Genomic DNA, 16,324 nt, shown 5'->3' on the forward strand with positions numbered 1-16,324 from the left:
TCGCAGTAGTGGTGACATTTTGTGTTAAATTACACATGAAGTGTAAACACACACCCCTAATGAGTCTTGACTGTGCCTGTAAACACCACTATGATGGTGTCATGTTCATACAAATAGCGGTACTGCAGAAGGACTTTACCTTATAGCTACTTTTAGTAAGGTAAATCACTAGTCCAGTTAGGGTTGCCACAAGTATCGATCCGGTATCATCAGTATCGGCTATATAACTTCCCTCGGTCAGCCGTATCAATTCAAACTGACATGAGCAGTGTACAAGTAAACCACTTTGGGCTTGTTTCTTTGGGTGTTATCACTTGTGTCACTTATACAGTACATGACCCAAATGTATGGCTTACTACAAGAGAGGCACAGGCTTTTTATACTCGCTCATAAACACACATGGTTAGCTAATACTGTAACAATACCATCATGATACGTCACATTATGAGATGCTTTATGACCGTCTCTGAGCTTACGTTATTTCAACGAAAACACTGTGAAGCAGGGGTAAAACAGTTGACTATTGTTATTCATGAGCAAATGTATAAGCACAATATTGTTTGTTTCATATACTGGGAGGCTCTAGGCCACTGCTGTTGTTTTTTGAATGTAAAGTCAATATTTTGGCAGCAATTGAAATTCTGTATAGAAAAATTTTGGAAGCATAGTGATGTTAATACTTGACAGTTTGAAACTCAATTCAATTTCAATGGAGTAATGCATTTAAAAACACAGTACAAGGGTTTTGTTATTTCGTTTTAGCATGGTTTTTGATGAATAATCATGGAAATTGACAGGTATTGATAATCAAAATTTAGTCCAGTTCAATTATCTCTAAGGTGTATACAGTAATATCAGATTATACAAAAAAACTTGATAAATTTGCACTATTTGTGGCCATTTTTGTTGGAAATCCAGTTGGGGAAATGGATATAAGAGCACCAGTGGTGACAACATTGGAGGTTATATTGCATCAAAATGAAAGTAGGCAACGGGCTTATCAAACCCTTCTCTACATGCATATGCACATGCACAGTGCCTCATCTGTTGTAATACACATAAAGCACAATTCATCTTCATGGAGATTGGTGCCTAGATTATACTGCACCTAATTGATTTAGCCAGGTTTAGCAAATTGTTTGTAATATCAGATAACTATGGCGGATTTTGGCACAGTGATAAAAACCTGGATGATTTATCATAAGCCATAAAACCCCCAATGGGCAGAATAATAAGAGTGAAAAAGCTGACACTGTTGGAACTGATATAGATGAGTACATATTTGAGACATTGAAGGAAGTCGTTTTATAGAAACGAGTGGAATTATTTCTTTATTATTTCACAATGGTCCCTGAAAGCCCTATAGAACATGTTTCTGTATGTCCTTGAGGACGAAGTCTCGCTTAATTCCACTTCCAACCTCAAAAAGAAAATACTTTCAAATAATCATGGCTGTTTTGGTAAGAAGCAAGTGTGAGTGCATACAATATATTCCTAGACGAGAGCAAGGCAAGCAAGAGTCTGATACATCAGTGACATGAAAGGATGTGAGAGAAGGAAGTCGAACAATACAACATTAAACACGTAATTTCAATTATCCTGGGAACGCAGTAGTGGATGTGTCACATTCTTTTGCATCCTAGAACTGCCACCCACAGGCGTCTATTATGTTTTACAGCAATAGACACTACTTAGAGAATAACAACGACACTGCAATCCGGTCTGTCGTATGCTGATCAGAAATAGAAACTTAAGTATCTTGGTTTTAGTAATTAGCGCTGATATCTTTGTCTACATACAGTCGATGTCACCTGATTGCTCCGCAGCTACAGTAAATCAGATGCTACACGCGCCTTGATCGTTCAACAAAGCTGCAGTGATGCAACAAAGACTTGCCATACGAGCTTCTCTTGTTCATCTACGTAAAAGGGCCTGATTTACCCTGCTGAGAGAGACGAAGCTTCAGGCCTACCCTTAGGCCAGAGCCACCCCAGACCCCATCAGAGGGCTGTTGCGACCCAAAGTAGTTCTCTTCCAGTCGTGCTCCAAAGCACATTGTCGCAGCTCAAACTTACACGATAGCTCTGTCCTCACACAAGAATCTCTTTTATGTCTAGGTACATCCCACTTACACCACTACTACTGTAATAAAATATATTGTTTCCAAAAGCGTGTTAGTATTTTATTCATAGTACTCGAAAGATAGACTTGAGCTATAGCCCAACAAGCTTCATTTGGATCAGAACTCAATTATACATGTTCACAGATATACAGTTCCTGTATTTGTCTGCATATGCTCTGGTCATATCCATCCATCCATTTTCTATGCCGCTTATCCTCACTTGGGTCACAGGTATGCTGGAGCCTATCCCAGCTGACTTCAGGTGAGAGGCAGGGTACATCCTGGACTGGTCGCCAGCCAATTGCATAAATAAACAAACAATCATTCACACTCATATTCATACCTATGGACAATTTGGAGTGGACAATTAACCTAGCATGTTTTTGGAATGTGGGAGGAAACCGGAGTACCCGGAGAAAACCCACGCATGCTCATACCTTGGCGTGCGAGTGCCCCAACCAACAAGTGTGTTTTGAGCCGTCTCTCGGTTGATTTACACACATTATAGCAATCTTTTTTTTATAATGTATTGTGCAAAACTATGACAGGACCAACATCAAATTACAAGCACAACATGAATACAGAGCCACCGTGCACCAACCAATATGAGCCAGGATTTAGTGTTTCAGAAAGAACACCATACAAATATCCACATTAGCACTAAATAAGGTCATCAAATCTTGCCTTTAGTATGCATTACCAAATAATGTCAGCATTTGGGACCAACTATGAAGTGAAAGAAAAAGTGAAAGAAAAAAGAAAAAAACTGTACAGTGTGGGACAGAGTTAGAAGGTGGGTTCAAGGACAGTCAAAGTGGGAAAAAACGCTGCTCGCATTAAGCATTAAAAAACTGAGGGACTTTTAACTGTATATTATATTTCATTCATTCATTCATTCATTTTCTACCGCTTATCCTCGCGAGGGTTGCGGGAGTGCTGGAGCCTATCCCAGCTGTTCTTGGGCGAGAGGCGGGATACACCCCGGACTGGTCGCCAGCCAATCACAGTATATTATATTTCTTAATCAAATAATGACCCATCCATCCATCCATTTTCTGTATCATGTATCCTCACGAGGGTCGCAGGCATGCTGGAGCCTATCCCAGGGTACACCTGGACTGGTGAAATAATGACCCATATTTTCGAAAATTGAAATTCCCTCACATAAAATTTGATTTGTAGTACTACAGAGATTTACATTCTGGATAACATCATATCTCTGATTAACTGCGATTTAGTATAAGTTAACTATAAACAAAATGTGATTAATCACGATTAAATATTTTAAACAATTGACAGCCCCGTACCTACGTATGTACATATTACGGACTTATTGATTGTGGTTAGGGCTCTGGATTTTTGTGTGACTTATGACTTTTTCGTGAAATGTATTGAATAATTAAATTTTATGTTTCCAATGAATTTGTGTGTATATCTGTCATGTGCCCACGGTCACTCACCATAGCCAAGGGCACAATGCCTGCCACATCCTCTTGTGCCAATCGGATCTCTGTGTCAGCCTCCTGTGTAGCAGAGCCGCTGGCCGGGTACTCCACCTGCCACGCCATCCAGCGGCTGCCCAGCAGCTCTGGGAAACTTTCCATTTTCATATCCACCTGCAGCACCCTCTGAACTCCCATGTCAGCCCTAGAAGAGTGCAGAAGAATTGGAACCGGTAAACGATGAAGCAGATTGTTTGGATACATATGATGAGCTAAAATGTGAGAGTGTGGTACACTAACATGAGCTTGTTCAACTCACAGTCTGCCCTATTGACGACGGTAGCAGCTAATGAATGTTTCATGTTTCTGTGGCTGGCTACAATCTATTACATTTGACCAAGAGAGATTCTTCAAAATGCCAAGTGCCTTTGGGTTTAACTCTCAGGACACTGTTCTACTTACTGGAATTATATCTTATCTACATTCTGTTTCTCCCACACTTTAACGTAACAAATTACTGAAATTCTCCTCAGTGATTTTTTTCCTCTTCTTGTCAATAATGCACTTGTTTGTCATAATGGAGCGTAAATACACAGCATGTTCAGTATCATCTTGAATGAAGACAGTGTCTGATAGTAAAGCTGTAGAGCAGGAAAGGGTCAGCTTCAACAAAGCTCGGAGGCGATGGCACAAGAGCTTTTAGCCATGACTGTCAAATGGCTGATATATGTCATTCTTGTGACAAGAATGCAGAAAAATTCTCGAAACTCAAAACATTTCAGTTGATATATTGAATGAGATTGTTACTTATCTCTGGCAGGGCAGGTTTCTAGCACGTTAATCTGTATGCACGGCATGGCCTGAAGGGTGGCTTCCCAACTAAGTGGCCGTTTTCAACTTTTGTCATCAATTACATCATCAGTAAAGTAACATGCAGGGGGTTCTGCCACAGCGCTTTGCTGGCAGGCGCCTAATTAAGAAATATGAAACTGTTTTAATACAAATTTGCTATCATTGCAATCAGAGTAGGCATTACACAACAATGTTTTTTGAGTTGATGTGACAGGTGGCTCCTATAAATACATGGAAATACAAATGGTGGAGTGGAGTGGATTGAGCATATCAACTTTTGCGTACAAAATTGTCATTTTTCTTTTTAATAAAATGCAAGTGAAAAATTTGTCTTTCCTCTCTACTTCTGTGTCAGGCAAAGAAAATGATATTGATATAGAGAGAAAATGCATACAGTATTTGGAACATCTTGGAAAGACAACAGTGCGAATGTACTTTGTAGCAGTGTAAATTATAGATCAAGGCTTAAAACAGGAAAATTATAAATAATAGAAACTGCTTTATTCTTGTATATTCACACAGGTCTAACACAAATTTCACATGCAGTTTATTTTAACAAAAGGAAAGACACAAAACAATATTTTACATATAACTGGAAGTGGATAAATTTAAAAAAAATGACATGCAAGCAACTTGTGTCACATTTCATAACGGCGTAGCTGTTAGGTTGTGCAACATTACTGTCTTATGTAACTGCACCACGGTGCTGCAGAAGTGACAGATGATGATTTCAGCTTGCAGACCAGCAAAAGCCAGTAAGTTTGGCAAGAAAAAAATAAAAGGAAATAAATGGTTTATCAGAAAATAAATCAATAAGCACATATGTCAGGACCAAATGGCTTACTTTACCCAGTAAATGCATACTGCAAAAACACAAATTGAAAAGCATACTGTAAACTATACCAAGTAAACTTATTATGTTGTACTATATAACTGTACATTTGTACATATAGAGGCCGCAGGTGTCTACATTGCAACATGGGATATAAGCAGCAGCACCTCCTCTGCACCACCGCTCTGGTCAGACAGCCAGACGCAATGGAATGGTTGATGGACTTTATTAATACACAGTTCAAATGTTCAGCCAGCTGGCTGATTTACCAATGCAGAAAGACATAAACATCTATGCCCATTTCACAGCAGCTGCCTGAATAGCTTGAATGTGTCCTCACACGGTACTCTAAGCATTGAACTGTAGTTCTTTTAGTCATGAGTTAGCCGCATCATTTTTTCAGCCACAGGGTTGAAAGTGTGTGGAAAAACGGCCCACAGTCCAGAAATATGGTAGTTTTTAGTTGGTAATAGATGTTTAGTTAACATAACATACAGTTAACAGAACTGTAGAGAAGAGAGCAATTGCATGTGTTAAATGACACACATTTCTTACGCACTCAAATGAAGTTGCAGCTGAGCTATGCTGTGAGTTTAACTACATTTGGACTCTTTGCATTTTACTTCTATCATGAATTATGTGTGTTTTCATTGAAAACATGCAAAGAGTAAATGCATTATAGTCATTCTATGATGCAGCTAGGCTGTGCAAGTGTGTGTAATTGTGCATGTAATAGAATAATACAAATAATGATCAAATAAAATATGAAAACATTAAATATTGATATTTGTTCAGTGGACGAGTGGTTAGCATGTACGCCATAGAGTCAGGAGATCAGAAATACTTGGGTTGGAATCTCCGCTTGGGCATCTCTGTTTGGAGTTTGCATGTTCTCCCCGTGCATGTGTGGGTTTTTTCCACAATTCCAAAAACATGACAACTCCAAATTGTCCATAGGTATGAATGTGAGTGTGAATGGTTGTTTGTCTATATGTGCCCTGTGATTGGCTGGCGACCGGTCCAGGGTGTACCCCGCCTCTCGCCCAAAATCACACACATTATCGTAGAGAGGCATTAAAAATGGCCCAAAATAATAATTTGCACAATGAAAGTTGTATTGATTGTGCATAATTACATTGCATCATGAATGGTGTTTCTGATATATTCATATGTATTTACTGTAAGTATGTTCAGTAAGTGCAGTGTATTGACTGAAAAGACCGTCATACAGTACTTTGCTGCCTAACATGGTTGACCCGGTCTCTAAATGACTTATATTAGTCAAGGTCCACTGCTCTGCAGCCTGTATGAGTGATTTCTCAACAGTGAAATTTCTTCACATAAGAACAGCTTTAGCTCCAAGGCACCTGGAATATGCCCTAAAAAATGACAATGCCGAGATGATTGCACTGCTCATAAGCACCTTTCTGCTTTTCACTTGGTCACACTTTTTTTCAGGAAACTGTACGCATTACACAATAGGGTGTGTTTCTGTTGCATCTATGTTGAGGGACAAGTATCTCAACATGAACACTGAATCACAATCAAAAGCATTAAAAATAGGGATGCAACAATAATAATCTGTGCCCAACTCATAACATGATTTAGGCTATGTTGCTCTCCTGATGTATGTAGAAGTGAAACATCTTGCTTTATTCTTCTCTTCTTATCTAGCTTAAACAAATAATTTCAAATGAATAGCCCTTCAACAACATTGTAAAAGATCCAAAATCAGGCGGCATTTCACCCTTGACAAGGTTATTCATGTTGTTTGCACAGAAGCGGATAGATTTGGCGAACCGATGTTGTTGACGCTGAAGTGACATTGCCAAACCTACAATTCATATCACATTTGTACGTATTTAGAAGAAGTGTGAATCTGCCCTAATTGTGCCAATGCTCAGAAACAATGTACAGTACTATGAGAAACACAAACACACTTCTGATGGGTTCACACTTAGCATTTAGCACATCACGGAGTCAAAACTAGTCACGAGTGGAGATTCTGCACTGGACTAATGCAGTCTTTCCAAGTGTATTCTATTTTTTTAAATTCATGCCTCATCTCCATACACAAACCTGTCGCTGCCATAAATTCAGTCTACACAAAGGGAAGTCGTTCATTGTGGCAACTTTAATTGGTGTGTCTTAAAAACCAAAGCTGCTCACAGTAAATCTAGATGACCAATAAATTGTGAAACAGATGGCAAAAAGAGGAGCAATAAACCAACATTTGTATCACACATAGAAAATATACTTGCTGCTTTGTCTGCAGTACTTGATTCTTTTTTTTATGTATGTAACTGAATAGAACCTTTCCTGAATGTTTGCAAATTCCTGGTACTCCGATTTATTCCCACATTCCAATAACATGCTAGGTTAATTGGTGACTCCAAATTGTCCATAGGTATGAATGTGAGTGTGAATGGTTGTTTGTCTATATGTGCCCTGTGATTGGCTGGCGACCAGTCCAGCGTGTACCCCACCTCTCGCCTAAAGATACCTGGGATAGGCTCCAGCATGCCTGCGACCCGCGTGAGGATAAGCGGTAGAAAATGAATGAATGTACTGGGGTCTAGTTGTATTAGCAACACACATGGTAATACCAGTAGTTAGCAGTAGTGGTAGTCATAGTAGTAGTAGTAGACCAAAAACTCATATCTCGATATATTTAGGTTGAATTTCTATACACAATATATATCACAATATTTTTTACACAGCGTCAGTTCAGACAAAATCCAAGCCAAATGTACGGTGTAAAAACAAATGTGTTTTCTGTCCCAAAAAATGGCATATTTTCGTGGAAAAATGAATAAAATTCAGCCCATCTATGAAGCTTGAGTGGAAAGGTATTTTTTTAAATAATTGATTTATAATGACTTTAATAGAATATTCATTGTTTGCCCCTCAACCATTTAACTATACATGAGATAAATGAGTAACAGTTCCAGCTCTGTTTTGCAAATACAAAAAGACTGACTAATAAGCTGCTGTGAACTAGTGACTCTCAGGTACATACAAATTGTTTTTGGCGGCCATTCACATCCTATTAAAAATGTGCTGTCAAAAAGCTGGCATTTGTTTTGTTTTGCTTCTGTAGTCATTCATTACACAGTCTAAAGACCAGAAAAATGCTCTTCGAGGTGATTTAGCTTCATCTTACCCTTAAACAAACTTGTCAGGTCCCTCTTGAATCCTGGCTAAAGAAAACTAGATTTAAAAAGAAAAAGTGAAAGGAGAGCGTTATTAAAAAATCTTCCCTTTAGACGATTCCTCTAGAGAAAGCGCTTTAATTGAAAGAGCTCCTTTTGTCCCTTGATCAAACTCACTGTGTCATTGTGACACTCCTTGTTTAATCCCCACCGATGAAGCCAGAACCATCTGTTCTCCACGTCCAATTGGCTTTTGGGAATAAGAGTTGATGCATAAAGAGCTTTTGTCACACGAATAAAGTGACACTTAAGATTTATTTTTTTCACCTAGCGAGGGTATTATTACATCAATAAGAACTTTGGCAGAACATTTGAAGGTCAAGCCAGGTTCTATTTTTTTGTGTATGATTTATGTATAAACGACAAAGAGTAAATACCATGGGAGGGCTGTGACAAGCCTCAGTTAACTGTGCTGATTCCCCAAAACATGGGATGTTGTATGGAAACAGAATGGCTGATGAAGATGACAATGCAGACGGACGGAACTACAGGAAAAGCTGTGTACAACTGTGTGTGTGTGCGTGAATGGGGGGGGGGGACCATGCGCAAAATCCAAATGACTAGTCGAGTGGGAAAAAAAACTTTAAATTTATGGGTTCAGTGGTGCTTGAAACTCTACTGTTGGCATGCGCTGTCAGCTGGAACCAGGAAAAACCAGTCAGTACAATGAAGCCAGAACACACTGTACACACACAGAGGGCTATGCTGGACTTTACATTAGCAGGCATAAGCAAACGTTCGCTGGTTATACGCATGAATGGTCAGCTTAAATTTGTATAGCCAATCAAAATGTCCGATGGGAAACGTTGCAACACACACAAGATGTTGTAGGGTCAGGCTTGAGCATTCAACAAGGGCTGTTACCACCACAGCACAGTTGTCTCTCCACCACAAACCACCCAAACACTAATATCATATATTAAATCTTGGATCTTATTTATGTCTTTGGCTTATAGTCACTGATTATATATACTGTATTGGGTAATACTAGGGGTGCTCCTATCGATCGCCCACAGAACATCAGCCAATACTTGCTTTAAAACGGCGACCCCTTGCGCCGACCTGCTGCAGCGTTTAGAACAAGCATGTCTGCCGTGTGTGGGACTTCCTGTCATGTCAGAGTGACTGTTTTGCACCCTGCAAAACATACTTCAAAAATGTGTCACTGTGGTGGCAAGCATATAGTTCATATCGATATCAACTGGATTTGATGCAGAGGTCTCATGTTTCAAGCAGCTCTGTGTCTTCTGCTATGTTTTTAGTGTTAAATGGTGCTTTATTTATTAGTTTCATATTGTTTTTGTGCCATACCAACACCTAAGCAGCCCAACATCAACACCCAACAGCTAATGTACAGCTATGAATGTTCATCTTGTTACGTTTGTAGCTTGCCGTTTGCTGCATTGTTAACACTTGGGAGCAGCTGCTAGTTTTGAGCACCCCTTCACAATCAGAGACTGCATAGCAGGAGTGAACAACAAAAAAGACGAGTAACAATGTGATGGAAGTCCTGGGACTGGGACCAGTCCACCATGTAACCCACCTGAGGCTGCAGCCCTAATAAAGAAAATGGATGGATGGATAATTTAAAATTTATTATGGTCATAAAATCATAAAGGCTCTGTCACTGTCCAAATACTTCCTGACCTAACTGTTTGTGTGTGTTTGCTCACACTTGCAATGGCACAGCATGGATTTGTTCCTGTCAACAACACCCACACATTATCAAATATATTGTCTAATCACTCATCCATGCTATCTAACTCGAATTCGAACAAGTCATGACTTTTGTTCAAAATATGCAAATGCTGCATGTTTCCGCTATATTTAGAAGATACAGACAGTCGAATGCACAACAGGGCACACACAGACACACAATTTCTATTCTACTGTTAATATGGTTGAGAGCAGCATTTTAGCATTGTGATCTTTCCAATTTAAAAAAAAAACATGTATTATTATACCACATAGTTGTAGTTTGAGTATTGTACTGAAGAAAAAGTTCCTCTACCACTGTATTTTTATAGGACACTGAGGTCTCATCAATATACATGTCATTGAAGAAACACATGAGGGGAAGCAAAAAAGAGCCAAAGGGTAGGAAGCGGGGGGTTGCACAGTTGAGGAGTGAAAGTGGAAAAGCACTCGTAGACGTGTATCCCCAAAGGACATGTGCAATTCAACCTTTCCAGGATAAAAAGAAAGTGGTGACAGAGAGAGAAGGCGTAATCTTCTCCTGAAACACTGTCAAATAATGGTAAGGCAGGAATGAGAATGATTGTGATGAATGTGCTAGGACCAACAATGGTGGCTTTGTGGGCTCTTGCATATGCAAACATTTATTGAGGTTTAGTGGCCGCTGGAGGTTTGGATAGACATTTATACCAGAATGAAGAACAGACTTGGAAAACAATGCCATTAAAATTGATATGTAAACCAAAAACGGATGTCTAAAATGTGGAGAACTGATCTTATTTTCATTTTCCTCATACTTTATATAGCCTCTTTCCTACGCTTTCTAGCTATGCACAACCTCCAGCAAAGCACCCACTGGCAGATGTCACAACCCCCAAAATCAGCCTGTCAATACTTGTCAAGCAAGCATATTTGATTAAATTTTAAACACTGCACTGGTTTGTCATAGCATGATGACACATTTGCATGTATGTGCGAGTGCCTCAGATGTGTGCAGATTTGCTATATTTAAACCGTTTTCTTTGCATAGACTTTTCTGAAAGATACAATCAAGCATTCTGGCACATCCTTCATATTGCTACCATTTCTTCCAACATACTAAAGCAATAACATTGATTTATGACATGTCAACCCATATTCATTTACAGGTCTCTAAACTGGCTCAACCAAAGAAGAGATGGCAAACCAGATTGTTATGTGAAACTCATCTCTTTTAAAGTATACATAGTGATATGCCCTTATAAAAGTACTACAAGCTGCACACAGCAGATATAGCTATTTTCTGTACCATTCCTGGTACGGAACCTTTTTTGCATGAATAAAGAGAGAGTGGATTGACCTCCTCCTCTTCATCCTTACTGGCAAGACATTACAGTATGTGAAATATCTGTCTGTAATGCCACATCACGTTATATTGCCCTTTTGTATATTATTGATTATGTAATTGTGACATGATAGAAGTGGATTAAGTCCTACTGTAGGCAAGGGCACCAAATGCACCACCCACCAATGATTTTGTTTAATTATGCTCATTTTCAGTCCATTGTATTGAGTTGTGGACTCCTATAGAGCAGCTAGACGTGATAACCCGTAGAGAAAGCTTTCTAGATCTTCCAGAATCTGCACCTATTCCAACTGTATTTCCTCGGATTTCCAAAACACGTTTTAATTTATTCCACCCACGCTAACTTCTGGCCACGCCCACTTCACTGTGATAGAGCCTATTCAGCTTGTACAGCTTGTACTTGTACTTGTAAAAAACTCTCTGAAACGGAGTGTTCAGAGCCATCCCAAACTTCTTTCAGGGCTCACTTCCAAATGCCTAAACTTCATTATCTGAAACTTTAGCAGCGTTTAACACAATGATACAACATTCTAACTACATTTATAGGTCAGAAAAGTTAAAAAAAGCATAATAGGTCCCCTTTAAAGCGATGAAAATGAACATATTTTATATGTATATTTGTTGCTCAGCTTGCCCCCAATTGCCTTGAGGGCATATTATTTCCGAGCTAACAAAATCTCATCTAAGAGTTAATGAAATGCACCATGGAAAGACTAAATACTATTTCTATATATTGCAACATTAGGATCCATCAGTGGAAGTAAGCTCCATGGTGTAATGGATCCCTAATGAGAGTAGTTATCATCGCTGGTGACCTCAGATGGTGCAGCAGACATCAGTTACATTCCCAGTTAGCCGAACTAAATATTTGTCTCATTTACAGGAACACAATCTAAATAGCACACGGCAATGAAATCAAATATACAATTTCCCACCCAAAGCTGGATGATAGGGTTTAAGAGGCTGTTGGCTGATCAATGCACACACTAGGGGGCAGCAGACACTGAGCCCTGAGGGAGAGATGGCTCTGTGCGTGGTTGGGGTGTCTGTGGGGGAAGTGTCCTTGCACCTTTCGGTGCTATGACTTTAGATAAACCCAAGTCCTTAAAGATTTCCAAACCACCGCGGACAAGGCAACAGAACTAGAAGAACCCACAGATCCCATTGACCTGAAGGTCTGATGATCAGATCAATAGTACTATATTTTAATCTAGGGTTGCCACCCTGTGAAAAGTTAAGCGCTGGCTCTGTGTGACACAAAATGAGTTGACAACTGACAGGGTGGATCAGTTCAATATTACAACTTGAGCTTTGCAAACAGGTCAGTGGTAAATAAGGACGATGCAGCCAGATGTCTAATTTGCTGGAGCAGCAGAATGCGGGCCAGCATCATATGAAATACTGTCACGGAAATCCAAATGAAAGGTATTTCACCTCACATAACATGTCGGGTCCTTAAAAATCTAATGCCCAATACACACAAACACTCACATGAATCGCACATTAGAAATTATAATCGCAACAGAAACACAAATAAAGAGAAACATAAGATTTATGAATCCAAAGTGTTTTGTTTCATATAATTACAGTCAAATTCAAAGTGTGAGGGCATGATTGACTTTTACCTGACTAGCGTCCAATGAATCACAGAAAGCTAGGAAGTGGTGCATGCCTACAAAACTCCTCAACTGATCCAAGTGGACAATATATGTACATACAATGTAATGTTTATACAATATGGGTGCGCCGATCGATGGTCACAGATAGGTATCGGCTGATATCAGGACGGTACCGACATCGGCCGATACTTGTTTTAAAACGCAGCCCCCCTCCACCAACCAGCTCCGCTGCAGCATTCAGAACAAGCATGTCTGCCGTGTGTGACATAAATAAGCGGCTAAAGCCCCGGACCGCACCCGCTGTAAAATTTGGGGATGGTTACCACCTCAGTATGGATTTGGGAACATGCAGACAATATGTAGTACTATGTAACACAGGAGGTACTGTCATTGTGTGTGGGGCTGCGTTGGATGATGTGTGATGCACAACTAGTATGACGAGTGAGCGTTTGTGCCATGCTTGAAACGCGCATTGTGCACACTGATATCAATATCATTGATATTGTTGCATCAGCTGCATCTGTGCATCAAATGGCAGCGGATGTGGCTGGAGGGACCCAGCAGAGGCCGGCAAACCTGCTTTTCATTCAGGTTTTCAGTTAATAATGTGACAAGACTAGAAAAAAATGCCTTGTGAAATACAAAACGTGAGTTGTGGATACCAGCATTTTGTTAAATGTTCTGGTAAAACAAGCATATTGGCTTTGTTTGTTTTTAAATAAACTATGAAAAGAAATGTTCCAAAAACTAGTAGCTCTTGGCCATTTTCATTTTGTACAAGTAGAAAAAACCTTGGGACTTCTAATATAGCCAGTACATATAAACATTTACACTGCAAGTATGTGATCGGTATTGGTATCGGTATCGAAAGTATAAAATCCTGATCGGAACCATCCCGTATTTACAAAATTTGGAGATGACATAGAGAACTTGCAAAACATGGACGTTCCTGGCTGTAACAAAATTCTGAAGCATTTTGCAATGAAGGAGGGGGCTGGGGGTGCCTCCACAGAGCCTCGGGTGCAGAAACGAGACATTGATCCATAATTGGAAGCGCTCAGTCATAAAATCTGAAGAATAATTAAAGTAAGAGAGCTTTAACGGCCCATTTACATATTCTGTGGCAGCAGCCCACTACCGTCTGCAAGAGATGGACCGCTGATCCGGAAAAAGTTGAAGGGTTGAGTCAGATCACAAAATGATAGACTAATGACAAGTGTCTGGACATATCAACATCAGCCACTTGTCTAGTACATACACTTACAGTATGGTGGAGGTGAAAAAATGCAGTATGTGATGTTTATTGAACTCAATCACTTTAATTATCTTGGCTAAAAGGATGTCATGGTCTTTGCAGAAAGACATGCTTGTCACCAGACTAAGAAGACACGTACGCTGATAAAGTACATCTGTCTGCCCACCTATCCTATAGATGGCATTAACTGCACTCAACACAGTACTTTTCTTAAACCGAAGCTCTCTGTACTGTATCAGATAAATGACTTGCCCACTTGGCACAAATGGAACTGGATTCTAGCAGAAATATGTTTTTGTATTGAACGTTATTGTGTTCTTAAAAGGTAAAATCTGAAATAATTGTATTGGATTAAATGAGTGCTCTCCTTAAATTCTGCAGTGAATTATGGCAAAACTCTGAGTGTTCTTGTCTAAAATTGTCCAACAACCCCTCTGCAGATAGCAATGAGGGTAGTGTAGTCATTGTTCAACTACGGAGCTCTTGGGTATCTTTTGGATATGACCTTCACAAGAACAGCAGAGCATTATAAGTTTGTGCTTTTGGCTTTATGCGTGCACTTGTGCTGATTCTAGCTGGACGAGAAAACATCTACAAAAAGTAGCTTCTCATCTGGCGTGTGTCCACTGTGTTGAGTTGCTCGGGCTCCAGCTGCTCATCGTCTCTTTTGGCCCACAGAGGTGTACACATGCTCTGATTACATGTCAGAGCTGGTAAGTGTTGTGCCACTAGCAGCGGGGTACAGCGGAGGGCTGCCAAGTATAGCATCCTATGTTTCACTGAGTGTTGTCTGCTGAGCACAGTTTCATTTTCAAACTGTTAGCCAAGGAATGGGCCATGGAGGACAGAAAAGGATTGCATGCTCTGACATTTCCCCTTGCATTCCTCCATTCTTTGTCTGGTCAGACCATAAAACATTTGTCCAGAAGGCATCTTGTTTGTCCATGTGGGCAGTTGTAAGTTTCCCAGTCAAGCTTGACTGTGTTGATTTTGGAACAGGGATGTCGTTATTGGTGATTGGTCATATCAGTCCATGGTGATGTAAAACTGTCTATACTGTCCTGTTCACAGGGACATTGGTATTCTAGTAATTTTCCTGTTCATGGAAAACTTGAGCCCCTCGTGGTTCCTGGGTGATTACCATTTCATTTTATATGAGTATTGGTCTTCTTCCAGACATCGGCAAAGTGGTGACCCATACAAATAACCTTTACCTACACAATTTTTTTGGAAATGATGATGATGAAGTCTTCAATTGATTACAAATGTGTCCAAAAGACTTGTGTAAATCTATAAATCTCCTTCATAGATTTCAACAGAGATCTTGGGCTTTCCAGTTGTTCTGAATATTGTACAAGCCAATGAGTGCTGTCAAACAAATCCTTTTTTGCTGCCTAAGAATATCACTATCTAGCCAATGATCCAAAGGACCCCCCTGCCGGGAACCTCACTAAGCCAAGAAGGCTTTGGCTGCTATGACTTTTATAGCCAAGTTGTGCAAATAATAAAATGCCCTGCGTTCTGTAACTTTTCCCACTTGAATATTTTTACTTTTGCAAGTACAAAAATAACATCAAAATTGCTTGTATTGTAGCCTTCCAAATAGTGGTAGCTATAATCTAATCCCCCAGAGGATTAACCTCGAACTCTGAGAGCAGGATATTCTCTCATAAACCTTAATAAATCTGAAACACATGAACTCTTAGGAACACATGCAAACCACAATCTGTCTCTCCTCTGCTGCACATAAAGTGTTTAGAACATAGCGCTGGGCACGATTTACATGCTGACAACATTCACAGCAGAAATACCGACAAGCAGTTATTCAATATTTGTTGTCATTGTGACAAAATGTTCAGGACAGCATCAATACACAATGCAACGTGAAAGGGCAGTATTGTAGCAACATGGAGTAGTACATAACATAGTGTAGTTATCAGGTTTATTATT

General features: G+C 39.7%; 1 protein-coding gene across 6 annotated transcripts in view; it reads right to left on the minus strand.

Annotated features, from left to right (window-relative positions):
* Positions 1-16,324, minus strand: part of si:dkeyp-14d3.1 (transmembrane protein 132C) — a 107,623-nt gene that overhangs the window by 39,757 nt on the left and 51,542 nt on the right. For 4 of the 6 annotated variants that reach the window (XM_058071451.1, XM_058071450.1, XM_058071452.1 and 1 more), the window contains one exon: positions 3,583-3,769. In XM_058071451.1, the coding sequence (XP_057927434.1) occupies positions 3,583-3,769 (187 nt within the window). Of the gene's footprint in view, positions 1-1,941; positions 2,127-3,582; positions 3,770-8,411; positions 8,557-16,324 lie in introns of those variants that run through there. The other 2 variants (XM_058071454.1, XM_058071455.1) reach the window with 2 other exon arrangements.

The sequence above is a fragment of the Doryrhamphus excisus genome, chromosome 4, assembly GCF_030265055.1.
Source record: "Doryrhamphus excisus isolate RoL2022-K1 chromosome 4, RoL_Dexc_1.0, whole genome shotgun sequence".
NCBI classification, from domain to species: domain Eukaryota; kingdom Metazoa; phylum Chordata; class Actinopteri; order Syngnathiformes; family Syngnathidae; genus Doryrhamphus; species Doryrhamphus excisus.